This window comes from Cardiocondyla obscurior, linkage group LG13 (genome assembly GCF_019399895.1).
Source record: "Cardiocondyla obscurior isolate alpha-2009 linkage group LG13, Cobs3.1, whole genome shotgun sequence".
Taxonomy (NCBI): Eukaryota; Metazoa; Arthropoda; class Insecta; order Hymenoptera; family Formicidae; genus Cardiocondyla; species Cardiocondyla obscurior.
The window spans coordinates 2505580-2532513 of NC_091876.1; the positions used below are offsets into that span (position 1 = coordinate 2505580).

At 42.2% G+C, this 26934-nt stretch overlaps 6 protein-coding genes across 15 annotated transcripts in view; 3 read left to right on the top strand and 3 right to left on the bottom strand.

Moving 5' to 3' along the window:
• The window catches only part of Trpgamma (Transient receptor potential cation channel gamma), a 63782-nt gene extending 61917 nt beyond the window's left edge, over positions 1 to 1865 (top strand). For all 8 annotated transcript variants that reach the window (XM_070665068.1, XM_070665070.1, XM_070665069.1 and 5 more), the window contains one exon: positions 242 to 1865. In XM_070665068.1, the coding sequence (XP_070521169.1) occupies positions 242 to 402 (161 nt within the window). In that variant the 3' untranslated portion in view covers positions 403 to 1865. The remainder of the gene's footprint in view (positions 1 to 241) is intronic.
• Positions 1003 to 8106, bottom strand: Fat-spondin (extracellular matrix protein f-spondin). The gene is made up of 12 exons (XM_070665077.1): positions 7992 to 8106; positions 5276 to 5467; positions 5014 to 5198; positions 4724 to 4915; positions 4304 to 4590; positions 3773 to 4176; positions 3440 to 3611; positions 3139 to 3376; positions 2884 to 3067; positions 2610 to 2773; positions 2358 to 2534; positions 1003 to 2167 (listed from the first exon to the last, which is right to left on the bottom strand). The coding sequence occupies exons 2-12, from the start codon at positions 5454 to 5456 to the stop codon at positions 2087 to 2089; spliced, it is 2265 nt and encodes a 754-aa protein (XP_070521178.1). The 5' UTR covers positions 5457 to 5467; positions 7992 to 8106; the 3' UTR covers positions 1003 to 2086.
• Positions 8107 to 8660: 554 nt separating this feature from the next.
• On the top strand, positions 8661 to 16929 carry LOC139107401 (uncharacterized protein KIAA0930 homolog). 3 transcript variants are annotated; one of them, XM_070664974.1, is made up of 10 exons: positions 8661 to 9198; positions 10209 to 10528; positions 10747 to 11010; positions 11087 to 11186; positions 11461 to 11763; positions 12614 to 12817; positions 13171 to 13785; positions 14655 to 14804; positions 15052 to 15098; positions 16802 to 16929. In XM_070664974.1, the coding sequence occupies exons 1-9, from the start codon at positions 9075 to 9077 to the stop codon at positions 15090 to 15092; spliced, it is 2121 nt and encodes a 706-aa protein (XP_070521075.1). In that variant the 5' UTR covers positions 8661 to 9074; the 3' UTR covers positions 15093 to 15098; positions 16802 to 16929. The 3 variants fall into 3 exon arrangements, with proteins under 3 accessions (XP_070521075.1, XP_070521074.1, XP_070521076.1); XM_070664973.1 differs by lacking the exon at positions 16802 to 16929 and having other exon boundaries at positions 15052 to 15220; XM_070664975.1 differs by lacking the exons at positions 12614 to 12817; positions 13171 to 13785; positions 16802 to 16929 and having other exon boundaries at positions 8663 to 9198; positions 15052 to 15220.
• LOC139107403 (arylsulfatase B) lies at positions 15403 to 18596 on the bottom strand. The gene is made up of 8 exons (XM_070664977.1): positions 18462 to 18596; positions 18057 to 18230; positions 17154 to 17366; positions 16835 to 17084; positions 16547 to 16726; positions 16161 to 16427; positions 15802 to 16075; positions 15403 to 15699 (listed from the first exon to the last, which is right to left on the bottom strand). Exons 1-8 carry the CDS (start codon positions 18579 to 18581, stop codon positions 15531 to 15533), a joined length of 1647 nt encoding a protein of 548 aa, XP_070521078.1. The 5' UTR covers positions 18582 to 18596; the 3' UTR covers positions 15403 to 15530.
• Positions 18597 to 18891: 295 nt separating this feature from the next.
• Positions 18892 to 25612, top strand: LOC139107402 (uncharacterized). Its single transcript, XM_070664976.1, has 6 exons — positions 18892 to 20178; positions 20253 to 20528; positions 20630 to 20912; positions 21014 to 21350; positions 21493 to 21859; positions 21969 to 25612. The coding sequence occupies exons 1-6, from the start codon at positions 20059 to 20061 to the stop codon at positions 22554 to 22556; spliced, it is 1971 nt and encodes a 656-aa protein (XP_070521077.1). The 5' UTR covers positions 18892 to 20058; the 3' UTR covers positions 22557 to 25612.
• Positions 22717 to 24698, bottom strand: LOC139107405 (lysosomal aspartic protease-like). Its single transcript, XM_070664980.1, has 8 exons — positions 24558 to 24698; positions 24247 to 24491; positions 23897 to 24018; positions 23627 to 23826; positions 23399 to 23512; positions 23165 to 23318; positions 22963 to 23055; positions 22717 to 22890 (listed from the first exon to the last, which is right to left on the bottom strand). The coding sequence occupies exons 1-8, from the start codon at positions 24614 to 24616 to the stop codon at positions 22717 to 22719; spliced, it is 1161 nt and encodes a 386-aa protein (XP_070521081.1). The 5' UTR covers positions 24617 to 24698.
• Positions 25613 to 26934: the final 1322 nt, after the last annotated feature.

The window sequence follows — 26934 nt, forward strand, 5'->3', positions numbered from 1 at the left end:
GTGATTAGAATATTGTAAATTAGAGCAACAAGACATATATGCGCTGCTTTATTATACAGGGCAAATTAATTATCTCCACTTTATGAATGTTTTATTTTATTTTAAAGCCAAGGTAATGTACATCAAAAATTTATGTGCATTAAAACTGTTTTAATTTTGTTCTTTTTTTTAATATAATAATAATTAAAAAACAGAAAAGTATTGGCGATGCTGACCATCGTTTTTTTTATTACATTTTCAGATGTTATCGTTCCATTGACACCGTCGACAACCGAAGAGAGCATGGTGGCGAGCGGCTCGACGTCGATTACGGCAAAGCGAAACGGATCGGCGACGCAACTGCAACGTCTTCCCGGCATCGAGCCGATTTCCGGCCACGACGTGTTCTCCGGTTGGCTCTGAGGAAACGGATGTGTCGCTGACGGGCGGCGGCCGACCAGTTGACACAGGAAGCATCAGTCGGTATTCAGCTTCGAGCTTCGTTTATAACGGCCATGAGGCTAGAACGACGTCGGCGACGATCGTGCATGCATGCACGCACGCATACGGCACGGTCGTCTTGACGTCGGCAGACGCACAATGATGCCTTTCTCGCGATGCGACGCGACGCGCCACGCCGATTAAATGTAAGAGCGACGTCGATCGGGAAATCACTATTACTACTACTGCCAGAATGGAAGTGGCACGTGTGAGTCGGTGGCAAATAGTCTAGTCAGCACTAGTCAGTCTGATCTCGCAGCAGAAAAGTGAAAAAAAGAAAAAAAAAAAAAAAGAAAAAGAAAAAAAGCGACTAATATTATATTATTAAATTAATTGTCGAGAGAGACGCTACGAGTTATGTTACCTCAAACAAAGGTCGAATTTTCAGAGAGCTGGTCTACTGAAGAATAAAGTTCACAGCCTCCTAGCTTCTCCCAAGCGATCGTTACTTTGACAATTTATTTCTTCCATGTACTTGTATTATTCTAGTCACGAGATAAACGATAATGAATCATTGCCAAATGACGATTTCTATTATTTTTTATTCTACGGTAGTTTAGAACAGCCACAAACGCACAGACGTTGAGAGAATCAATTATAATAATAAAGTATACATGATAATTCTTTCGTAAAACGTGCACGATAGTTTACGCGAAAGAGAGACGGCTGGATCCTTAAAATTTCGCTGTCCCGCAAAAATTCTTATGTAGAATTAATCGCGCCGTCAACTGCGAGCACCGCGACTGCTGACCAAGTCGTATTTTAACGATCCAGCACGCGTCTCTCGGCCTATATTTAAACTGTCGGACGACTATAATCTTTTGTTATGTCGAGTTAAAAAAAATCGGCGAAAGACGCCGAATCGATTCTCGCGAAAAGAACTGGAACAAAGTGGCACGACCAAAGAACACGCCGGTAGCACATAGTCGAGTAGAGCAGATTAAGGGAAACGAGAATTCTAGATATTACGTATTACATTCTAGATATTACGTGTATGTACGTTAATAACAATTATTACTATCGTCAATGTAAAACATTTGTTTCGCATCCATTTTACAGAGAGGGTACAACTCAGTGCTTATAACAAGATTAATTTGAACAAAAAAAAAAAGAAGGAAAATATTGGCAATAGAGAACCGACAGCAATGTACAGTGATAATCTATAAAGGCATCTATTAATATTAATTTGAATGTTCAACGTGGATCGCTTTGTGAAACGGAACGTGTAAAGTGGTTAAAATATTTTAATGCACTCGACGATTTAACGTGTTTCTTTTCAATAATTAAACGTTTTACATTAAATCACTCTTTCATTGCCGTAGCGCTTTTTCGCGAAGATGAAGGTAACTCGCGAGTGGAGAAAAAAAAAAAAAAGAAAAAGAAAAGTGTACGAAATAATCAAACTGCGCACGGGACACAATAATCCACGTTATGCATTCGTATATATGACTTAAGTATCGTACGTTTTAAGATTAAAAATTTACAGAGATTTATTTCCTTGCAGATGTAAAATTAAACTATCTTCTTTTGACAGATCCTTTTGCCCGAGTAGTCCTTTACCGTCCTAAGTTAAATGCCATCCAACGTAGAGCCTCTTCCCGAATCGTCACTCGCACGGCGCCAGCTCGCAACGATAACGACGATGCAGCTTTTTCGGGCACGGACGGCCGCCGTTAGTGGCCTCTCGCTAATCGCGCGAACAAAGTTGTCAGGTATTATCCGAGCAAAAGGAAGTTACATTAACATCAGGTACAAAATCTTCATGATATCTAATTAGTGATATTAGCGTAACGTTTAGTGTTATTTCAGCAAGCCGCGTGCACCGCAAAGTTCGCGAATAATAACGCGTTAATAGCCTGAAGGCAAAATTGGCTTACCTCGATGGTACGATAACTTATAACGCGGCCAACTCCGCAGGTGACACTGCACGGCGACCAATTTGACCAGCGAGATACCACACAATCCACGGGAGGAGGCGGAGGATTCAACGTATCAGTAAGTTGATCTTGACCCAGAGTTTCGTTGAAAGTCTGGCCGCTGAGAGCGGTTCGCACCTGGAAACGAGAATTCAGATATGCCACTGCGGTTCTCGCGTGCGTTTAAAATAATTTAATAACACTGCCGCTTACGATGCCGCAAGTATTGCCGCACTCGTCAGCCGTCAGGAAATTATTCCGGTTCCCGCGGCATCCTCCGTACGCGAAGGGCACGCACATTAACTTGCGCGGGTTGAAAGCCCACCGTTGGAAGTAGCTTCTGCACGGGCCAGGATCCGCTTGCTCCATGCACACGACTGCGAAAGAAAACGTGAGTTTCGAATTAATTCGAGACTATTGATTAGCGAGTTAGAATTTGCTTTCTGAATTGTAGAATTAAAAAAAAAAATAGTAAGATTTTTTCAACCCTTTGCCGTTGCCATGTCGAATGTACAATCCGATTGAACGAGACACGGCCGTTGCTGGAGCAGCTCGACGCGTGAGGAGCATTCCGCCTGCAGAAGCGGATCAACTAGCTGCAGCCTGGTCCTCAGCTTCACGCCTTTACCGCAGGACGCACTGCACGGTGACCAGTCGGACCAGTTCGTCACCTTAAATCGTTAAATCGTTAGCAAATCGTCGGGCAAATTTTTTATCTCGCAGCTTCGATAAAATTTCGCACTTTGCAGACGGGATCGATGTGTTCCTCCACCTCGCACGGCGGCTCCACGCAATTCTCCTTTTCAACGAGCGAGACAAGTGGGCACCGTTTGCGACCGCGCCGATCGCGGAAACTCCTCCTTCTTACTTTCATCCCGGTGCCGCACGTGCTCGAACACTCGGACCACTCACCCCATTCGGTAGTCTCGCAAAGCGGGTCGCTCCGTAATATCACGTCCTCGTCGCTCTCCTCTTCTCCTCTGAAATAAGATCCCAGTTTTACCGCGTTAATCGCTACTCTGTCTCATTGCAAGCGCACTCACGAGCATTCGGGAATAGATGCGACACACATCTCCTTCGAAACCAGTTGCCTGTTACAATTAAACATCACGGCTTTCTCCGGCATTCGGTACGACCTCGTGCGCATCCTTAACCCTTTGCCGCAGGTCACTGAGCACGACGACCACGGCGAATATTCCGTTGTCTGGCACTCCGCTTGAAATTCAAAGCAAGCTCAATTACGCCCGTAACTCTCAAGCTAATTATCGTTATTAACGCTCGGCGAAGTCGCTAAAGTCGCGGACGATAAAACCGAAATAAAATGTTTCTTAGATCGTTATTAAAATTATTTTTTTATGCCGGCAAAGTATGCGTACGTCTCGATGTGTCCTCGGTATTCTCGGCCTCCTCTAAGTCGGTCACTGACTGCTGCAAAAGCTCCTCGCTGCACGAACGTGGAATAACTTTCTCGCGATGCAAATACAATCTAGCCAACGGGTGCATGGGTCTGCCGGTCGGGTCGTAGAACGGCGATCGCGGATCCTCCGGATAAAACGTCGTTATCCGCTTCATCTTTTCGCGCGGCTTCGTCTCGGAATTCGGCGACATGTAGCTGATGCCATTATCGGTGCCGGCGTCCCAGGGATAAAGATCTATTATCATGCCCCTCGCCCAGGTGCAGTCGTTTTGACAGAGATTCAATTGATTTACACCCACCACCCAATCGGGAGACGGGCCCAGCATCGAAGCCACCGAGAGAAGAGGGTGCCTTCGATCTACCCTAAGAAATCAAGAAGAAACGAACGCTCGAGAAATCGTCACATTTTTGCCATTTAGAGTTCTTTAACAATTTTTATTTTTTTTTTTAATTAATATGTATTATTATATTATAAATTAACGATGCTTGCCTGAAAGTCGTCGTCGTGTTCGTGTTAACATTAGGGTACCACAGACCGGCGGCTTTAATGAGCGTTCTTAGATTTTTAGATTTCTCTCTCAATTCAGCCTCTACTCCCGTCGCGGATCCCCACTCGGCCAGCTGTCGAAAACCGTCAGTCGCGATATGATCTTTACCCCAGAAAGAAAAATTCGGTTCGTGCGATGCACCGATAAGGTCGCTGAAATGGGTCAACCAGGCAGAAAATGGAAAATCTTTCGGGTGTGTTTTATTCGACCAGATGCCCTCCATAGTTAGCTGAAAAAATATTTAAAAAAACACGCGACAAGAGGCTTTGATTTAGCAGCTTGTACCTTATCATCGTACCTTCGGCAAAAGGCAGATAAAAAATTAAATTAGGTTTTTTTCTTTAAAAGATCTCACAACTCACCGAGTACTTCGCTTCGTCGCAAGCGCAACATCTTGTCTCATTCGCCTTCTCGACTTCCGCGTTCGTCGCTTCGCAAACGGTCTTGACGAGGTCACCATCTTCCGCGTACCACCGTACGTTGTTCTCCAAAATCATCGCGGAAAAGATAACGCATCCGGAACCGGCCTGTGGTGCCCGCCACATCACTTGAATCTTTAAAAAAATAATTAATCATTAAACAGAAAAATTAATGAGATATTTAACACGTATACTATTTTTCAAACGGCACGCGCGCGTCTGCTCGTTTCTACCTCCGATTTCGGGTAAATGTTCTCCTCCGAAACGGTGTTGATGCAATCCTCGTTAAAGGTAGCCAGAGAATCCGGAAAGAGTTGGAAATAACCAACGCTGGCCGAAGGACTGTACAGCACGTGTTGCGAGTGCACCGTCAGCGTGAAACGCGTGAATTGCTGCAGCCTCTCGTGCGTCTGCGAACCTACATTTTAATTTTTTTTTTATTCTATTTCTTTTCTCCGAGCTAACGCAATTAATTTTTTTTTAACAGCGTACAACCTTGCAGGCTAATAGTATGAATTGCGTTCGGGATGTATCCATTCATTTGTCCACTGATAAGAATTTTATAGCCGCCGTCGCCCGGCGTCCTGCTCGCGGACGTTTGCTCCGCCGTCGGTCTCATGGGACATCCAGCTCGAGCCGCGGCGAGAAAACCCGCCGTCAGTAGTAGAAATAACATTTCGTAAAAATCTGCAAATCAAAATGCAAATGCATGTGAAGTAAAAGAGATACGCGAGGAGCGCGTCGCGGAATTTCGAGGCCGCGCCGCAGCCCGCGTGCGAAGTCAAAGCGCGTGCCGCATATGTCGCGCGCATATTTCGCTCGTTGCGTCCGATTACGGTCGAATAGGTGGAAGAACTGGGTCGGGACTGGTGCCAATCTGCCTCCGACCGGCTTTCGAGCATCGGCAGAGACACGTAGGTGGCTGTAGGTTTCTAGAACGCCGGCTCGGCGAAGTGAACGAGACGACGAGAAAGAGCAGCCGGCGTACGACCTCCGCGGGGCCGGAAATTGCAAAGCGTTGCATCCGAGAGATGCTTTCTCTTTCTCTCTCTCTCACTCTCGTCATCTCGGCACGTGGCCCGAAACGTTCCGTCTATCGCGCGTCTCGGATACGGAAGCGCTCCGTCCTGTCGTGAAATCCGATGTACGAAACGGGCGAGAAATTCGAGGATCACGAAGTCTTAAGAAAATATCGTCGCACCGTGCGCGCCGAAAAATGCGCAAAGCTGCAACGAGACGGACGTACAGAGAGAGTAATTTCGCCGAAATATCTAAAGACAGCTGCGTACGACGGCAAGATTTCATTTTAACGCGTTCATTGTTCGCAAATTTCGCGTTATAATTATGCTGAAGCTCGACGCCGCTTCGTGCGTACACGCGCGTGAAAATTGACGCACGCATAACGCACAATCGAGCCGTACCCTTCATCGCACCCTTACCCTGCTTGTGGGTGCGCTTACGCGTGTCACTGTAATTAGCGCTCGCAATTAGCAAAATAATTAACAGATACGGAGCGCAACGAGCACGGTGCACTGACCGTGTACCATATTTGGCAGATCGTCAAAAGCGTGTAATTATTGCGACGTAATATAAATTAATTTTCCGTGTAATTTATTGATTACATCACTATGCGTTCTATTTTTTTTCTTTCAATCTCTGCTATGTTTAATTTTAATCATTTGTCCCAAGTGTGTTTAATTTTATTCTATCAGCGCTACCGTAATTGAGGTGGCTTAAATTTTCATGAGTCACGCGTCTTCCGGTGAGCTCGTCGTCGGAGCACCGCGACCGCGTTTGTATTCTCAGCGCGATCTTGACCGTCTTTCAAATTTAATGAGCCGTAATATAAATGAGCATAGCTATTCAGCCCGCTCCCCGGGCTATCCTTCGTCGCGCGGCGCAGTTCCAGATCATTATCGCGGGCGATCGCGTCACGTTGATCGCGTTCAATTAGCCCATTACGTTTGATCGCATCGTCGTGCGATGATCGCGGTCTGTCGCGACGAACACTTTAACACGGTCTCGCGGATCAATTTATTTTATCGCGGATTTATCCCGCAAGGCCGAACCGAGAGAAGAAAGAACTTGTTTGCGCAGGCCGATCTTCGAAGATTGCGTTTGCCGTCCGGGCCGTAAAAAGCGGCCGTTACTTCTATTAATTCACACTTTCACGTAGACGCTAATCGATAACGCCGGTTTGTCGAACTATTTCCCCAGGCCGTTCCCTTTTATCCCTTTAACGCCAAATGCCGGACCTCGTAAACTAAACTCGTTGCAATATGCATACTTCACCGTGCGCCGCTACTCCACTTGTTTTCGCGAAACAAAACGTGTCTCGTTTAACTGCACGATTAACGCCGCGTAAACACCGAGGGAAACGGGCAGGTGAAACTTGAAAGAGGAGAACCTCAAAAGCGAAAAGGCCGGCAGTTCCCGATCGATGGTCCCCCGTAGAGCATAATTCGCGGAGTGACGAACGTCGCGGATCACAGCTTCTTTTATGACGCCGTCGGGTCCTTTCACGCTCGCAGACTTCTGCGGCTTCGGGGTGTCATCTCGTTCACGGTCAAATCTGATTGCTCAACAACCGCAGCGAAATAACGTGGCATCGCGCCTCTCGTCGGATCGTTCATTAGGAGAAAACTCGATCCGCTGAATTCGAATTTCTTCGCAACTGCGCGTTTTCGCTAATTTCTAACGTCTCGCTAATGACCACGTTCGAATTAACGTATCTGTAGATAGTAGAAGCAGCCGCGAAAGGAAATCGAGAAAGCAAGTAATACTATTTGGTAGGGAAAAAAAAAAAAAAAAAAAGAGAGTACTGAAATTGTACGCACGTTGCGTGAACCAGCTTGAAATTTATTAACTCGCCGTGGAATATTTAACCGATTTCGACATCTATTAACGTTATGCGAAACGCATCTCATGATTTTAATTTTAATTTCATGATGTTAACCGAATTAAAATCGGGGATACATTTTCACAATGTTACACGTATCATTAATTACGCGGGATTAATTACGTTAATCCCGATCGCGAAAATCTCATTTGAATTCGCAGCTCGCCCGGATGGAGAGGCGGAAAGGGAGCGCGATCGGTGTGCATGCGAATATATTAATCGCGCTATCGAGCTCGAACAATGAACCGATGCGTTTCGCGCAGCATCCGTATTCGCGAGCAGGTCGCGAGCGGAGGATCGTGAATAACTTACCAGCCGGTATTCGGGACGTCCGTGAATGTTCTCGCTGGTCAAACCCGACGTGCACTGACGGCGAGTTTCAGCGGACGTAATTCCTGCCTCTTCGTCTCCAACGGAGTCGGCGGTGTTCCGGAGGCAATTTTATCGCGAGTCACGGGGTCAGTTTTGGGTCATCGTGTATCGCGAGCTAGCGAGATAACGCGGAAGCGACGGCGATAACCGCCAGCGGCGCTTACGAAGTAACATATGAATACTTCACAGCGCGTTTGCGGTTTTCTCCTGGGCTCGAAGCCAGCGAGGAGAAATCTTCGGTGTTCCCGGATCACCGCTGAATCATTGCGAACCGACGACGCTCCTCGGTACCGCTATTTGACGAGGCGTCAAACGTGCGAATAAAGCGAAACCGAAAACGAGATAACGAAAATCGAAATAAAATGTGCGGTTATATTTTTATTCCATGCCGGTGCGAAATGACGGCGTGTTAATTCTTCGACTTAGGCTTTTGGTAAAAATCAATCGAAGTTTTCCGCCGGCATGAGAACCATTCTCCGCCGACTTCACATAGTGGGCCGTCGTTTGAATCAGTTCGCATGGCGCGCTTCGACGGCGATGACAGCTACGGCGCGCGGCACGCGCACGCGTCATATTATCGACAAAAGCACAGCGGAGAGTGCTCGGTCAGTCGCGGCCGAGCCGCGCCGAGCGAGGAGGTTCGATCTGACCGTTTCTCCTCGCCGCGATCAGTCCCAGCAGCCCGTTTACGACGCCGTGCGCGGCCGTTGCGTTCTCTTCGATCACCGGTGGGCGGCACTCGGCTCGGAGAATGGGAACGTCGTGAGATCATCGTCTACGCCGTCATCGAGACCGCCGCTCGTCGTCGCCGTAGCGGACCTTGCGCGCCGGCCTCTACGAGAGGAAGGCGCCGCCGCCCCGTCGACTTCGCCGCTCCTGGATCCGACGAGGCCAAGGACGTTCACGTTCGCGAACACAGACGCACGCAGGTGGAAAACGCCGACACCTGGCAAGTGAGAGAGAAACGGGGGCGAGCCCAGGTGCGAGGCTGACGGGGAACGGACGCGCCGATCGTCGTCTGTCATGGCGAGCCTGGCGAGCAGCTCGTCGTCGGCGGGCCTCACCAGGGCCCCGACGATGCTGGAGCAGCTGCTCGAGGAGATCAATTTCCAGAGAACGAAGGAGCTCAGGCAGATGCTGAAAGACGGTACGTATTTCGTCGCCAGCGGAATAACGCCGGGCACGTTTGTCGCGAGCCGAGGGGAACGATGTCGCCGCGCGGCGAGAGTGAGACCCGTTTACGCGGCGCGAGTTGGGGTAAACTCTGAGGAACGAATTATGCGGAGGGTCGCTTTGTTTCGAAAGGGTTGACCGAAGGGAAACGTAAAATTAGGGGAGCTACGCTGCGAAGGGGATTATTCTCTTTCTTGTTTTTTCCTTTTTTTTTTAATTATAATTATTTTAGAATTTTTTAATATTATTTATTTCAATGCTTGGAACTCTTTTAAAATTTATTAAATAATGTAAATGAATTTAATAAATAATATTAAAGGGTGTTGAAAGTAATATTTGTATAGCACGTGGTGAATGTTTCAAATACTTTTTAATTATTTCGTGGGACAACTGTTCGTCAGCTTCATCTGTTTGAAGATTTTAATAACGAAAAATGATCTCGCTTAATAAGATTATTTTTGTCGTTGGCAGAGATTAGTAAGCGTTACATTAAATAGCTTCGACTGCGCGCAGTTGTTAGTCAGACGGTTATTTACATGGGTTGTAATCAAGCTTAGAATTGTGAAATGAATACGCATATGAATCACACCGTTCATTCTTTTATCTTCAGAAGCATTGCATCATATTTATTTTGCTGTAATATAGTACAACGTAGAGACAAGAATTTAATAGAAATAAAATTTAACAGAACGGGGAATTATTAAAATTAAATTTAAAAAAATTACAAAACTAAATTGTCGTTGATTCGACGCAGTTCTTTCAGCCAAAGTTTCGTCGTCGATCACGTCGTAATATCAAGTATCGATTACCTGATATTTTCCATCTCTTATTGTGTCTCTCCCTTTCCGGTATATCCTTTCGCGCGTGGGCATCGATCGGAAAGGGGTGAAGTAATTAAACGTCGCTTCGACTCAGGAAATTAAAGCCGCGTACGCGACTCCGAGCCACCACGTTTCGATGAACAATTTTCTCAACTCCTTTCAGACTCCGGATTCGTCGTGCTGCAAGGAACAACGTACTGGACGGACCTGTTCGTCCGTCACTTCCTTTTTCAAGCGGAGCACGCTATCGACGGCGACGACTTGCTCTTCTTCGTCCGCAAGAAGCACGTGAAAACCTCGTCGAGGTATTTACCCAAGTTCGAGACCGAGGTCGACGTGTTCCGCAAGGACAGCAAGAAACTGCCGATTGGCGATCCCGACATCGATTGGGAGGAAACCGTGTACCTGAATCTTGTTGTGCACCAGTTCGATTACACGCTTACGTTGGCGATCTGCACGAGAACGAGCCCCAAGGAATTGCAAGTGAGAATTGAGAAACAACTCTGGACTGAATTAAAAAAAAGAAAAGAGAGAATTAAAAGATCTTAAGAAAGGTGTTCCAAAATAAATTTCTTTGTCTTTAGTTGGCTCTCTTAAGAATTTATTATAATAATATACAATTTTTAATTATATACTGTACATATATTTGTTATAATGAAATTGATAATTGAGATCTCGTATTAACATAGTATTTTTTTCAGGTATTGCGAAGGCATTCTCAGAAAGTATACGCCAGTCCGAGTCGACGGCGTATGGATGCCAAGGGAGACCTCGAGGAAATGACATACCCTCATATATGCTTCATGGTGGACAATTTCGATGAAGTTTTCTGTGATATTTTAGTTAGAGATGGAGAGATGGTATGCGTGGAGCTAGTTGCCTCCGATCGCGAAGGTGCGATCCAAGGGGTAATTTTTCTCGGCTCGATCAGATACGACGCTTTAAAAAAAGTTTACGATGCCAGGGTAAGTTTCTAAGCATTATTGAATTTATATACGTGAAGATACGGTCATTTATGCATTTTTTTTCTTTTTTTTTTAGTCAAGCTTGAGCACCAAAATGGCACAGCGCATGACGTTCGGCCTCTTCTCCGGTGCGGCCTCGCAAAGAATAGAATTTGTGCGAATGAAGGGACCACGTGGTACGTGCGAGATAATTTATTTCTTTTAATTTTATACATAAAATAATAAATCACAAATATCGCAAATATTAATATAACAATAACTTATTGTTAAAAAGATCTAAAAGTTAATCGTAAAGGGTAGACGTAGGTGTCGACGTGAGAGTATCTCACCTTCATTATTTAACATGACGTAATGTTTTACGCTCGCGCAAAGGTTGCGAAGTAGAAATTCTAAATTTATCGACACGACTAGGCGTAAAGTGTAAAGTCTCATTTTCCGGCAATTGTGTAGGCAAGGGACACGCTGAAATGGCCGTGACAAAGCCGAAAGGCTCCGGAGCGGAGACACCGACATCAGAGCCAGGTTATTGCGCGACTGACTTGTGGGACGCTGATTGGGATGACGCCGAGGAACTCTTCATGTATCGTCATCAACGAAGGCTGTCCGATCCCAGCGCGAATCTTAACAACTTCGTGCGCGGCGGCTGGAGAACGAAGCCGGACACAGCGGCGACTAAAGCGCGATCGGAGAACGAAGGCCTCGACTCCATGGCGAACGGTCTCAACGAAATTGAGGCCGGCGACGTACGAGATGGTAATTATCAGCGACGACAGTACAAACGAATCGAGGGCAGATTTTGTCACTCCCACTAGACTTTTAGCTTTACACTCCTAGACCGGTATTCATATCCCGCGGACAACGTCGTCGCAAAACTCGGACGACGTTATGTTGCGGCATAATGCAACGTTAATCATATGGGATATGGACACGGCGTTTAGTATCTTTCTCTTCTCGATGTATTTCGTTCGCATCCACTCTCGGTCTGTGCATGCTCCTGTGTTGTCTCTGTGTAATGCACAATTGTCTCAATGTTATCAGGCACACAGACCTCCCCCTCGGCAACATACATCTTCTCAATGCTGGCAGACATAAACTGATAGAGCTAAATATACTTTCGGAGATGTAAATCATAGCCGCACTAGAGCACAATAGATAAAATGAGCGCATGCATACATTGAAAAATTTACAGTGACTTGCGACCGAATTTTCGACATTTAACTCTTACTTAAATGATACGAATTAATGCATCCATAGTAAGAGAATTTCTTGAATGCGCCTCTACATCGAACGGCGTTCCAAGTGTGCAGTTTTCGCGAGCAAACTTAGCGTAGCATTAGCACGGTGTTAAGAGTAGACGAAATAGCGAGAGAAAGATATAGAAATACAAGAGAAAAGAACAGATTCCGGTCTACCGTCACCGACACCATAACCAACAATTACCACCATCACTACCACCACAACCACCACTACACTCTGACTCCCGGTTCGAATGTTATCGCGTGTCTTGCGAAAAGTCGACAGAAAATTAATGAACGAACAAACGAAAGAGTTACTTGCTGTCTCTAATCACTGGCACGTGCCATGCCGGCTGTTTCCTTTGTAGCCGATGTACAGGATAGCAGCTGGGGCGGCCGGGGCTCACCGGGAAACCGAAGTCCCTGCTCGTTCCGCCGACGAAGATCGCAGTCAGTTCGGCAACACCAACGCAACCCCGTCCACAAGCAACGACAACGAAACGCCCGGGAACGACCCGAGACGAATGAGAACTCGCCGATTCACAAGGAGACGATCTATCGCGAGACACACGGTGAGTGTGCTCGTTCGCGCTGAAAACGATCAGTCCGATCAGTCTCTTCTGTCTCTGCTCTGGCCAGTGCTCTCTCGCTTCTTGTGTGACTAGTAAAGTTAGTTTCTTTCCGAGTGTTTTTGAGATAAGCTTGGATAATTAACGTAGATTGTTAATGACTTAATTAACATAGAGCCGAGGCCTTATAATTCTATTGCCCGTAACATTTTTTTTTAATTGCACTGCAAATGAAAGAGAGTAATTTAGATAAATGCACAGAGAATAAAGCGCGAAAAGAGACCGGGAGCACGATCGTTTGTAGTCGCGACACGGGTGCAATCGCCGTCTAAATGACGACGTGGTTCTCGCGACAGGTTTCCGCAATCATCAGCAGAACAATCATCAGCAGAACCACCAGCATCAACACATAGAGGTCGGCAGCGAGATCTTAGTGCCGGCCGGCCGGTGTCTGACGGACGACAACGTCCGGCAGAAGTTAGACTCGGGCGCGATATTGGTGCACGGCAAGGAGGAACTGCCGCTGAGCTACGACGTGGCGACGGAGGACAATAACCGGAAACGACGTCCGTACAGCGCCGGTCACCTGTTCAATCATCATGTCGGTGTAGAAAACGACGACGAGGAGCACCGGAGGCTCAGCGACGACGAATTAGTCAGGGTGAGACGGTCCGACGGCCGTCGTCGCCTGCGTAGCGCCGGTTCCGATCACGAAGACTACGCCTACGGGCAGAACAAGAACAAGAACAACCACGAAATCAGAGACAAAAACGCGAACGCCCACCAAGTGACCCACGTCAACGGCGAGGTCGCATCGCTGCCCCGGCAAAGCGCGACGTTACCCCGAAGACGACGTCGAAGGGCACTCTCAAGCAGCTTCGTGGGTAACCCCCTGCCCCCTCATCGGGTCACGCCGGATGGCACCGCGATCTACTACTGGTGCGAGCTCCCGCGCCGCCCCGGCTCACAGGGTAAATTTTTCCTATCCTTTCCGCGCCTTTCCTATAAAATAAAAAAAAAAAAAAAACCACCCTCTGTCCCGCGCTCTCGACGACAATAATCCACTAATCATCATTTCTGTTGTATTCAATCGTTGTGCGTAACGTAGACGTGCGCTATCCGAACCCAAAGCATTCGTATGACTGTGTCATCAATGACTGTGTTTATGGGATGGTGAAATGCAATGAATGCGATCGCTCGCGCGACGCAACGGAGAGTGACAGTGATGGTGGTGGTTTGGGAAAAAAATCCCGGGCGAAAGATCGACGATCGAAACCATCTGTTAGGAAAGCCATTTAGTCGAATGCACGCCATAATTTTTAATTACGAATTTCACCACCGATAATAAGCACGGTCATCAAATGTAGGTAGACAGTTCGTTTTATGCAATATTAATTCTACTTTCCGACAACACGCTCTCTGTAAGAGTTCATAAAAAGGGGGAGCGTTAAAATGCTACTTACTTCTTGAAATAAACTGTATATTCATTTTCAGCAAATGCGGGCCTGTTTCTGTGTGCAATTTGCATTTAAATGACGAAGTTTATCATTATACATTTTTCAGAATGAAAGAAAATCGATGTTTCCTAGTATTCCTTACTTTGTCTGCTCTTACGCATCTGTAACTTTCTTGCATAATCATCTGTGGCCCGTAACAACCTAATCAAAAATGCATTTAATCCTACAACTCTAGGCTTGTATCTTATTCTGTGTTTCATTGCTCGATTAAATGTCTATCCTGTGCGCAAACTGTCCTGTCGATCGAATGATTCGAATCGTCACAAGACATCAAACGTACCGCAAGTGTTCTACCGTAATTAATATTGCCTCTTTGATTTCAGAGCTGGACGACGGGGCGTACAATCCGCTCTGGACGATGCGAGGATTTACCCAGACTTTCCATTTCTGGAAAGAGACAAAGCGAGCGCAGTCCGTACCTCTAAACGCCTTTTTAACGTATATTACGTTACCGTGGTGGAGCATAGCCAAAGGTAAATCAACTCACATTGAAAAAAAATTAAATTAAATTATATCAGGATTTTTATTTTTATTTATATGTTTGAAAAATTTTTTAAGCTGTATAAAATTTTTTTTTAATATTTATATTCAGATTTATATTAATAATACACGTTGATGGAATTTGGGAAATAAAATGTGTACGCTTATGCGATTTAAAAATATAATAAACCTTTATAAATCTTTCGGTGTTTTCAGCAATTATTTTTTTTTTTGTTGCAGATATTCTGGATCACCGAGAAGGACCTATTTTAACGTTCTAGCTGACGGTATGGTTCATTTTTTATTTTAAAAATTTCCTCTTTTTTTTTTACTTTGTACGTGTATCGACAATTGTGGCCCAAGGAATATAATGTATAGTTTAAATAATAAATTAAATATTATTTACAAATCCTTTACAGCTCCCTGCGTTGCAAAGCCGTAATTTTTTTAAAATCAATTAGTCAAGTTTAATTTATAGTAGTTTTAATGTACGCTAATTATGAAATTTATAATGTGTGCTTTAATGATCACTTGTTCGACGATGAATTGTCCACATTGTCGACGCAGATAGGTAAAAAAAAAACAAAGATATATTTTTATAGTTATAGATTTCTTCGTGATACGACTAACATGAAAACATATTCGCTGGTGAAATCTTTATGAATTACGTTACTCTATAAAAAAGACGAAGATGAAATTTTCGAGATTAAAATAATCGATCAAGTCGCAGCATTCATTCTAACATTAATATAATCTCCAAAATTGTTCCAAGTATGATCCCACAAACTCGGATCGGCTTTACTGTCCCACGGAAGATTTCCAGGTAGAATCGCGCTGCTGTTGAGTTTTTTTAGTTCGTCCTGCAACTTTCTCACGATCGTTGGAAACCTTTTAATACAAAAAAAAAAAAAGATATAATTACAAACAGTCACTCGCGAGTTAAAATAAAATTTCATGAAAAATTTCGTGCGGAGATCATAGTTTACTCACTGTTTAACAAGATTATTGTCTTCGCAAGGATCTTGATAAACGTTGAACAGACATGCTTCTTCCAGCGGTTTGCAGGCGGGCAGGCTGTCATTCCGCGGCGGGCATTTAATCATCGCGTTGTCACGCAGCATCCGAATAGTTTCTGTGGTAATGCTGAAACCCACACTGCCGATGGCATGTGCTGCCGAGCTGCTGATCACTTTGTCTACGTCGTAGACCCATTCCCTGCCGGATGGACCGTACCATCCATCCCAAGCTCCCTTATAAGTCGATCCTGCGAAGAATCACGTTGAGTTAAATCAATATATATTTTATGCATTTTTAGGCACCATACATATTTTTTTAATTAATGTATATACCCTGAATGAGCTTCCAATCGCCGACTGTGATAGCGGATACATCGTAAATGTCATCGATATTGTGGAGAACGCTCGCACGCGGTGATTCAGTATCTTCGCTGAGTGCATGCCACAAATCCATGCCATCGATAGTCAGGTTTGACGGATCACCGCCGGCGGCTGTTATGAGTGTCGGCAGCCAGTCGGTGATGTGAAACATTTGTCTGCTTACTCGACCAGGCCGCACCAGCTTCGGCGACCATATCAATCCTGTACCTCTGACACCGCCTGCGATGACGGAAATATAAAGATCGCTTATTTACAGGTGTCGCAAATCAGAAGCAATTAATGCGTTAAGAAACCTGCATTTTTATTTGATAATTTATTTAATTAATTAGTAAGATTACCTTCCCAAAGAGTATTTTTTACCCCTCGCAGTGGCCAATTAGAAGCCGCGTTTAAATTAAATCCAGCGGCTGGCCCGCCGTTGTCGGTCGAGAAAATAATTACGCTGTTTCGTAACATTTCTTTCTCTTGCAGAGCTTTAACTACTTGGCCCACCGATTGATCTAATTTGCTCAGCATACCTATAACAGAATAATTATTTTATTTAATCCCACGTTCAATTATTTACATATATTTTTTTTTTTATTTAATTTTAGCTCGAGTACTTTGTTAAATTATTCATCGATTACCTGCGAAGCGTCTTCGATTGTAATCAAAGATATTGTTGAACTTGGCGACTTCTTCGTCCGGCGCCGGAAGCGGATTGTAAGGATTACCAGAGTGAACAGCCGCGTGAGCCAAGTACAGGAACATCGGCCGACTGGAGTTGTGACCCTCGATCAGTCTCACCGCCTCCTTCGTGAAGACGTCCGTGGAATATTGACCGTGTAGGTCCCAGGCCGGCTTCATGCCCCGTCTCATGTCCAGGCCCCAGTAAGGCTGCATTTTCATCACGTTATCGTATAAAGTAATAAACTAACGACCCTCTTTACACGCGTAATCGCTCACATTTTCAACGGCCGTGTGGTCGAAGTAGTCGTGATGGCCCGTCCAGTACCCGGTGTGGCTATCGAATCCCCTGTAAGTCGGAGTGTACTCCTTCTTGTAAAATCCCAAGTGCCACTTGCCGACGATGTGCGTGCTGTATCCCAGCTCGCGCAGATATTCCGGCAGGAGTTTCTCGTGTAGCGGTAATCCTCTCGGCTCCGCGCCTTTGAGAACCTGAATTATTCAACAAGTCCGCAGATTGTATTAGAAATTCCTAAGTTCGTAATAACAAGCCGCTTGCTCGGCGAACTTAATTAAAATCTTATCAGTGACATTAATATTTAATAAATGCGTTCGATGTGACGGGACGTGCTTTAAATATTTACCAGACGCTCGGAGCGTCAGAAAAGCGAGCTTGGTATCTTAAAACGTGGACTTAAAAAATAGCAGAGGCTGTTATTCACCCAACGTCATTAAATGCGCGACGATAAAAGAGCTGCATCGAACCGCCTCCGTCTTTTATTTGCTTTGTACGGAGACACGGATATAGACACTGAAAACTTGTACGCGAATAAAATAGTAGCGTCTATCGGTATGATAATTTCCAATTGAACTATCCAGGTCAACGAGGCAAAAGTGCAAGCGCACAATATCCCCTTTTGTACCTCGTGCTGCAAGCAGAACAACAACATTTCCGCCAACTGATAGCTCTCAATCGCATTCATTCATTGACAGGTGCAGTTGAAAGGGCTTGGCGGACTAATAAACTTTAACAAACGACTTAATAAGCAGCTCGTAATAATAAAAATAAGAGGAATAAATTTCGATTTTAACTGAATGAGCAGTAGCGCAATTTTTAGAATCAATCACTCATGGTTTTCGTTTTCGCACAGATAACAGATGCAAGAAAGAAACATTACTTACGCCGTGCTGCATTCCAGTGTGAATAGGATATTTCCCGGTCATCAGAGCACTTCTGGACGGCGTGCAGATTGGTGTGACATAATATCTGTCAAGAAGTAACCCGGAGTACGCTAGCGCATCAATATTCGGCGTTGGGATTTGGCCGGAGCCGTGAAAGCCGACATCGTTCCATCCCTAATAAAAATAAGACAGCATGAATTTCTTACGACTTTTAAGGTTTAAAAAAAAATTTTATTTTAACATTTATTTATTCGAAAATTAATTTAATTTAATTTTTTTAATAATACACGCTTGCATAACGGAATTATTTTTTCTGACAAAGTTTTATTTTTATCTTTTTATTAGCAATTATTTTCGAAGCGCTTCGTGGCCAGACCTTATCGGAAATCTTGAAAAACAACTTGCCAAATCGTCCGCTAGAACGAAGATAATGTGCGGCTGCTTCGGCGAAGTCGCGTGGACCACGCTCGCGAGCAGGAGGATCAGCGACGATGCCCACTTCATGATTCCCGGTGGACGGCGCATTATTTTGGCCCAGAGCGCGTCGCCGTGCGTTCCCCGTGGAACCGGTTCGCGATTCCTCCCCGAGAAACGGGCCTCTCTGACGCACTTGCGGCGATCGGCTGTTTAAAACTATCTTCTCTGGTCTCTTTCGAGCGATCGTTTTCCTGGTGCATATAGTGGGGAACCTCCCACCTTGAGGAATCATCTTCGTTTATCTCACGCCGTTCGCCGCGGTCTCCTCTCCGTTCAACCGATCATCAATTCGCTCGCGGCGCGCGCTAAGTGGTCGCGTTATATCTGTGAATTAAAACTACCCGGTACCGGGCACGACGCGCCGCGTTTTGCATTATTTGCGCAAATTATTCGGCAACCGGTTTGCCGCCGGTCGCAAGGAGATTTTTACTCAACCCGGAGTTCCTTGAACCAACCTGACTGAACTCGTCGATAATCTCTCACTCGCAACGCGCCGTCTGCGACACAGCGACATAATTACATTAAAATAATATTAATTTATTATTTAATTAAATTTTTTTTATATTAAATTAGCTGATATAAGTATGCAGCGCAATTTCTGTTCTTAAAAGAACGTATTTACTTTTATACTGCAGATTTATTGCGTTTCCATTAATTTTGACAAAGATCGTGATCTATTCGTGTCCGTAATTCCGAAAATGTTGGTAGACAATTGTGAAATATCACGCTGTTATCTCGTTTTATCGGAAACAGATAAAAGCATAAAAGCATTCGTGAATCACACTTGTCGTTACGTGATGATCTCGTGAAATAATGGAAATACATTAGGGAATAATAATGCAGGAAAGAAATAAATTTTAATGCCAAATATTACTTAATTATATTGCTAAGAGATTTATAGATTAGAATAGAAAACAATCGTATTATTCTTTTCTTTTTCATTATTGAAAAAAAAAAGAGACAGAAATTAAAATTAAATCAACTCGCGTGCGCAAATAAAAAAAATCCTTACTGAATTAATTTCAGCGTACAAAATTAAGTGCATAAAAATAGAATAAAATGATTCACAAAAAGGACGCGCGGATCATATTGTTGTGCAGTGAATACAGACTTAACGAGCAATGTTAAACATCTTTCAGTTCGTTCCGTCGCGTCAAGCTCTATAGTCGACTAACCCGTTTATTACACCGACATATTCGTTTAATCACATCATATCGTGCATGTCGAAGAAGAACGATATTACTGCAGCTATTATACCTCCCGACATTATAATGTCTTTATGTAATAATAGCTTCGCATTCAACATCACGCTATCTCTTTACCCAAATGAACAAAAGGGCGTAAAACCGCATTATAAAAAGAAAAATGTATTGGGCGCTTATCTGAGCGTGATCCCATCGATCACGCTGGCAAAAAAAAGTGAAAGAAATGTATCAGGGTGAAAAACAATATTGTAAGGCAGTTCTGACGTTCGATCATTTTCCCGTTGGAACGCCGACGATCTCGTGATGAAACTTTTGAAAGCATGTCGAACACACGTCTCATCCTGCTCTCATTACTAGTCGCAAGCGTGTTTCCTCTCGGACTTATTAAAAATGACACCTCGACAGAGAGGCTCACTTTCAAAAACGTAGTCGTGGCGATGGTAAGTTAAATTTTCAAAAATAACTTAAATAATATGTTGTAATATATAATAATATAATTATTATTTTTTTGTAGGTGGGAATTTTGGAGCAATGTCGACCAAAAGAACCCGAATTAACTCTGCTGCTGGGCGGAGACTTTAATGAATTTCTTAGACAACTGTTTTTCACTTGGGTACCAGTAGCTTTAATAGGAGAAACAACTCCCCAATTTAACGCTCTCAAAAAGTTTGCCCGAACAAGATATTCCTTTCACGAGTACGTGCACTACAACTTTATCCCTTTTCTTCGAAAATCGCACCGATTTGTGTTAGTGGCGTCCTCCCAGCCTATGTTGCGCTCCATTTTACAGGTAAAAAAAAAAGAAAAATAGTACAGAGACGATTAAAAATTAAAAATAAATTTACTGAACAAATATTTTTATGTTGTAAAAATTTTTATATTCTTATACAGAGAACAAAAGATTCCCCGTGGGCGAATTCGGATGGATTTTATATTATAGTCGACCGTGAAACCGAAACTCGAGGCTGTATAAACGCTCGTTCATTCCTTTGGTCGGCTTGGGAGTTCGACTTGCTTTCCGTTATATTTCCATGCATTGATCCGAAAGATGGAATCGTTTACTACACGTACAACCCATATTCTAACAATACGCCAGCCGACTGGAACGAAGTGGACTACGCCAAAGGACGGAACGGCCATCCTTGGATAATACTGAGAAGAAAATACACAGAGGGTATTTTCGTATTTTAATAAGACATTTAAAATTAATTATTTTATTTCGAAATGCTAATCGTTTTGAAGAAATTGTACGTCAGTTGTTATATTTTTTTTTAGACGGAGATAAAGTATGCGAAAATCTGGATTTTGATAAGACGACTACCTTGGACCGCTATGAGATCCGATTAAACGCTGTCGAGATGGAGCCATATATAAAAATTAACTGGACCGCGCCGAATCGAGAGAAATTTCGTGGCGATAACAGCGAAATTATTAACATACTTTTAGTCAAATTAAACGCGTCTCTAAGCATCAACGTTTACAATGGCAGCATTTACAATCTCGGTACTATAGGGCCAAATGGTACTCTGCTAGGTTTAATGGCTCCTCTGAGCGACGGCAGAATAGACATCGGTATGAACTCGAGACCTTTACTTGTAATGTGGAAAGTCAAGTAAGTATATGAAATAAATTGTATTATTTATTTTAATCCCGTCTTTTAATGAATATCACGTAATATAAATTTAAAAATATATATTAACATTAATCTAAAACAATAATTATTAATATAAAATATTTATTTTATTTATTTTTAGGTATATATATCCCCATGCAAGATCAGGACTCTGTGTAATCTCGCAACCGAATCCGGAGATCTCGCAGTTCACCAAGCTAATGAAGTTCATGTCGCCAGAAGTAATTGTGGGATGTCTCACGATAAGTCTGCTCGCTTATGTGATATTTGTGAAGAGCCAGGGATACGTAAAAGCCGATTTACAGGTGATAAGGCTTATCGTTTGCGTAGGAATTCTGCATCCACCCAAAATTAGTTCCACTAGGATCTTTATATGCATGGTACTGATTCTGTTTCTCAACATCAACGCTCTATTTCAAAGCCACCTGTCGGCTCTGCTCACCGTGCCGGTTTATAAAAGCAACATTAACACCATGGAAGACCTCAAGGTAATAATAATTATTTTATCGCCTGCATATTTTTTACGCCTGCAGTAGAAATATGTATGTGTTAATTAATACCATTTAATATGTTAATTATTATTCTTGTTTCACGTAGAAGTTCGGATACACCATATACGGAGCGAAACAGGTACAGAAGCTACTAAATGATCCCGTTCTGGAGTCGCGTTATGTGCCAGTCACGTATGAGGAATGCAAGGAATTCGTTGAAAATTCAACAAACGCTGTATGCATCGGAGACTGCTACCATTTGTATTATCGAATGAAGGGGCAATTTCTCATTAAATCGAAAACACTGATCGAGCTGACGCACTCGTATGTCACTCGTGAAGATTGGCCGCTGTATCAACGAGTGGATAATATTATTCAACAAATGACGCAAGCTGGCTTAATTCTGAAATCTCGAACCGATTTTCTCGAGGAGATAAGACGCGAAAGGTCAAAGTACACCGTGAAGAAGAAGAGCTTTAAGGTAATGATACTTAAACAACTTGCGTTTAGCTTTTACATTCTGATAATAGGATACAGTTGTGCTAGTATAATCTTTATATTAGAATTAATAATGAACCGATCCAATCTCAAATCAAAAAACCAAATAAAAATTAAAAAGAGCTTGAAAAAGAAACAGGAAGTTGGAATAAACATTAAAACTCCTAAAATATTAGAAATAAAATTACGATTTTAACTTGTGATGTAATTATTACATACATACTTTATTTAATAACGCATTTATAATATTTCATAAATTATAAATAAAATTTAGGCAATGAGCAAGTCAATGTCTTGTTAAAAATCTGTCGACGTGCTATTATTAAAATTATTCAATTCTTTTTTACTATAAATTCTTATGAATACGATATATATTTATTTGCAGAAGCAAATCCCATTCGGTTGTTACCCATGTCAAATTCAGTATAGTATCGACTTATAAATACAGTGCCCAAAATCCATATCGAATTGTCAGGTAGAAAATGTTTCGTGAAGGTAGTGTAACACGCCGTCATATTAAATATTTCTCTCTATAAAGAATAAAACCGTGACACGTTATTTTTGTTCTAAAACAATTTAAATCACATGACGATATTTTTTACCTCAAAAGTATAATCCGCACCAGTCAATGTAAACGTCTTACCACCTAGGACGAAATTGATGTCAGGAAGATAGGAAACGTAATTGCAGTTCACCTATAAAACGATAGCTTATTAATAATTCATATTACTAATTTTTATTCAACTATAACTATTAATTTCTTGCAATTATTTAAGATTGTGCGTACGATAATCTATTACTTACTTTTCCTTCTTTTTCAAAATTATTAGTCAGAAGTTTTTGTATATATTTGTAAATAATTGCGATATCCGATGATGGTCCAATGATGCCGGTAGAACCGGTATCGATAATAACTTGACAGCCATTCTCACAGAAAACATAATCATTAATTTGAACTCTGTAACGCGATCGCATTGACAATTAACTGACATATTATCCACAGTCAACATACATATAATTGAGAAAATTGCTACGTACTTATCCATAGGTATCTGCCAGTATTTATTGGTGACATTAACGTACGTAAACTCGCCGTTGTAACAAGTCGGATCGGAGCCACCCAAAATCAATTCGTTACGCGTTGGAAAATGCCTGTGCAGATTATATATTTTACATTGCAGCATATAAAAAGATATTGTTTAATTATTAAAAAAAAAGTTTAAGTCTACGGTGCATATACAAAAAAAAAAAAAAAAAAATACATGCCGATTTAGATAAAAACTGAAAACGGGCCGCGATATTAGCCCTTGCATGATCATGTTATTGAAAGCGGAGATTTTCAAGTTGGCTGATTGTACAGGATAGTTTCCCATACCGAGGATACCGTCGAATACCATAGAATAGATGCCTCCCAATTCGTTTACCGCTTCTCCAAATAGTTGATATTTAATATTAAGGCCAGCGATCTAATAAAAATAGATATTATTAATGATTATAATTAAATTAATTAATTCGCATTATTTGAGAATAACTTACGTTAACTACGTCAATAGATAAGTATCCAGACACGTTTTGAAACATATATTGAATATGGAATGGAATATTAGTTGGATAATACGTGCTAGACATTGCACCGTTGTATCTATTAGATGCTGAATCTATAAGAAATAATATTAAACGTTTAAAAAGGTCGATACTAAAATAATTATCTACAATAATTTTAATTTAAAAATTGTCGATTCAAACATTTAAGAATTTTATGCAAAATATAGATGAAAAGACAATTTTAGACTGCTATTCTTATTTTATATTTTCACTTGACCTCAGAAAGAACATCTGAGATGATACACATGTAAATATCGAAAATGTAGCAACGTTATATTTACAACAATCACTATTCTTGACATCGCAATGTATGGACGGTACCCACAACCGTTGGGAACCAGTATCGAAAAGCACTTTAAACTTCTGTGGTGGAGTCCCAATAGAGATATAACCATAGTATTGAATATCCGTAAAATCAAACAGACGAACGCGTCTCAAATCATTGTTAAAGATACGAAGTTGCCTCGTATTTGTCTCGATTCCCGTCGACAATTCTTGATCCATGTACATCGAATATAATGGAATTCTTAAAGAAACATAAAGACCTCTGTTCAGTATTTATTACGAATATCGAAACGCGGAATTTGCTCACCTGTACAATTCTGCATTAATCAACAAGAGATTTATTACCACTGCAAAAAGTCGGTACATGTTTCACGAATTTCTTTGCGGCTGAAGTTTTTAGAAGTAAAGAAAAGTTTAGATGCGTTGTAATTAATTTACAGTCGTTAAACGCAAAAGAGATTACAGCCCCATCCTTTCGCGTTTCCAAGCGCAAAAGATAGCGAAGGGTAACTGGCTGGTGGATCTGCAAACGTGATACCTCTCACCATTTTTATCCCCACCTTGTAGTTTCATCGTGCTAACGTCAGCGAGCTTTGTTACAGGAAGGTAAACAGCCCCAACAGAAAATTTAGAATTTAAAGAAGTAAGAGTTCTTTTAAATTGAGGATAAACAGCCAGGTCAATATCTTATAAAACTCTATCATATAGGTAATAACAGTATTAAAAATACATTTAAATAAAATTAAACGGCATACAGCGAAAGGATGGACGAGAGGCTGCTGGTAGAAAAAAATTCTTTCCCTTAATTTGGTCAATATTTTATTTATTCCTTCATTTTAGTTTAAACAATTTGTTCATTTGGGGGAATGTCCCCGTAAAATGAATATGATATAGTAAATATGTTCCTTTTTACAATTTATACCATATACACAATGATAATAATAATAATAATTAATATATATATATTTATATATATATATATATTTATATATAAGAATCTTAAACGTAATAATATAATAATCAAAAATAATTAATAATAATTAGAATATAATAATAATACTAAATCTAAGGCGCAAAACATAAACGAAAGTATAGAGTACACGTTATAGTGAAACCGTCCCCATTAAACGACGGTATTTATGCTATGTATGTACGCATTTACAGACCGCTCATCAACTCCTTAATACGTCATTTTATGACAACATCCTCGTCACATCACTTTTAATTTATTATTATTTCTTTTTTTTTTTTTTTTTTTTTTTTTTTTTTAGTAAAGGCTCTCCCTCTCGTTCTCTCTCTCTCTTTCGCTCCCACTCTCTCAATCCGTTTAAGCTGAGATTACTATAAAATAGGTAAAAAAGCCCTGTTTCACAAAATATCTCGCAAATATATAGATATATATATGTATATGTATATATTGTCACGGGTCTTTCTCTTCCCACGTTTTATCTCCCCTGTCGCCGTTGTCTCACGTGATACATTTTATCATTATTTTGTCTTCCTCTCTTCGCGTATGGTGTAAGAGTCAAAGGCTGCACTGATTCATCGAGGAAAGCACGTGTGTCGCGAAGCGAAAAGATAGAAAAAAAAAAAAAAAGCCGAAATGCATGGCAATTGTGACGAAAGACGAATCGGCTAATCAGACGCGCATGGGGTAAAATTAAAACGGGTGCGATCGACCGAAAAATCAACCCCGCGAGGTCTCTCGAACGAAAAATGAAAAGTGAGTAACGCTGACAAAGAACTCGTCTCAACGCGATCGTCTGTTAGTCCCTCTTTTTTTTTTTTCTCTCTCTTAAATTTGCGATGTCAATTCGCACAGAGCTCTCCCGTACTGGCAACGTGAGTAATAAAAGGGGATGGAATACTGTAACTATTAAAGTTCTGCGTTTTTATATTCAATTACTTGGTGTACAAGGTGAGGCATCTGGAACGTTTTACGAGATACATTCATCGAAGGAATATTACAAGTCACTTCGTGCGTCCGCTATGTGTAAATTTTGTACTTCCTTCCCTCCGCGCTACATGTCGAAAGTGTTGTATGTACTGTGTCCGTGTGTACCAAATTAATAAATAATTCGCAATTAACGAGGAAGTTGTATGCAACTACGGGGAGGATAATGCGCGCGGCCGAGACCGCCGGTCGCCGGGGCTCGTTTAAGACGGGGCATAAATCTGGAATTCCATTCTATTCCAAAACGAGAAGTCTCAGTGACTCGGCCGGCTACATTTATCCGCGTATAATTAGGTTTCGTATAATTAGCGTATCTCCAGGAAATTATGCACATATTCGTGTCAGCCTCCGCGCCAATAAATACAATAATTAATTAACGATTAAAATAAATACAAAGCAAATAAGGTAATTATATCTCATTAAGCGATATAATTTGGTCTCTCCTTGGTGCCGTTTGCTCATACCTCCCGTCATATCAATCCTCTAATTAATTCTGCCTACTTCTCCCTTTGCCAGCCCTTTCCCGGCTATCTCTCGCCCGTCTGTCTGCCTGTCACTAAACGATTTATTAAGTATGTCCAGCGAACGTGTAATTAGTCAATGGCGTGTTCGTGTGTACGTATGCATATATATACATACCTATATGTATATATATATATATATATCTTTTCCAGCACATATATGTCGCATGGTCGTAATGCCAATTAGAGACGGCCGTCTGTCGCGTATA

Bases quoted from the DNA above. Each gene is read 5' to 3' on its own strand.
- Fat-spondin (XM_070665077.1), bottom strand. From the start codon at position 5,456: ATGTTATTTCTACTACTGACGGCGGGTTTTCTCGCCGCGGCTCGAGCT. The intron at 4,177-4,303 runs GCAAGCATCGTT...TTGATTTCTTAG, and splicing joins AACACGACGACGACTTTCAG to GGTAGATCGAAGGCACCCTC. The intron at 2,774-2,883 runs GTTGAAAAAATC...TTTCTTTCGCAG, and splicing joins CGACATGGCAACGGCAAAGG to TCGTGTGCATGGAGCAAGCG.
- LOC139107401 (XM_070664974.1), top strand. From the start codon at position 9,075: ATGGCGAGCCTGGCGAGCAGCTCGTCGTCGGCGGGCCTCACCAGGGCC. The intron at 10,529-10,746 runs GTGAGAATTGAG...TATTTTTTTCAG, and splicing joins CGAGCCCCAAGGAATTGCAA to GTATTGCGAAGGCATTCTCA. The intron at 12,818-13,170 runs GTGAGTGTGCTC...TTCTCGCGACAG, and splicing joins GATCTATCGCGAGACACACG to GTTTCCGCAATCATCAGCAG.
- LOC139107405 (XM_070664980.1), bottom strand. From the start codon at position 24,616: ATGTACCGACTTTTTGCAGTGGTAATAAATCTCTTGTTGATTAATGCA. The intron at 24,019-24,246 runs GTAAATATAACG...TATTTCTTATAG, and splicing joins TGTCAAGAATAGTGATTGTT to ATTCAGCATCTAATAGATAC. The intron at 23,513-23,626 runs GCATGTATTTTT...TAATCTGCACAG, and splicing joins TTCAGTTTTTATCTAAATCG to GCATTTTCCAACGCGTAACG.
- LOC139107402 (XM_070664976.1), top strand. From the start codon at position 20,059: ATGTCGAACACACGTCTCATCCTGCTCTCATTACTAGTCGCAAGCGTG. The intron at 20,179-20,252 runs GTAAGTTAAATT...ATTTTTTTGTAG, and splicing joins AAAACGTAGTCGTGGCGATG to GTGGGAATTTTGGAGCAATG. The intron at 20,913-21,013 runs GTATTTTCGTAT...ATTTTTTTTTAG, and splicing joins GAGAAGAAAATACACAGAGG to ACGGAGATAAAGTATGCGAA.
- LOC139107403 (XM_070664977.1), bottom strand. From the start codon at position 18,581: ATGCGCCGTCCACCGGGAATCATGAAGTGGGCATCGTCGCTGATCCTC. The intron at 18,231-18,461 runs GCAAGTTGTTTT...TATTTTTATTAG, and splicing joins TCGTTCTAGCGGACGATTTG to GGATGGAACGATGTCGGCTT. The intron at 17,085-17,153 runs GTGAGCGATTAC...ATGAAAATGCAG, and splicing joins ACCACACGGCCGTTGAAAAT to CCTTACTGGGGCCTGGACAT.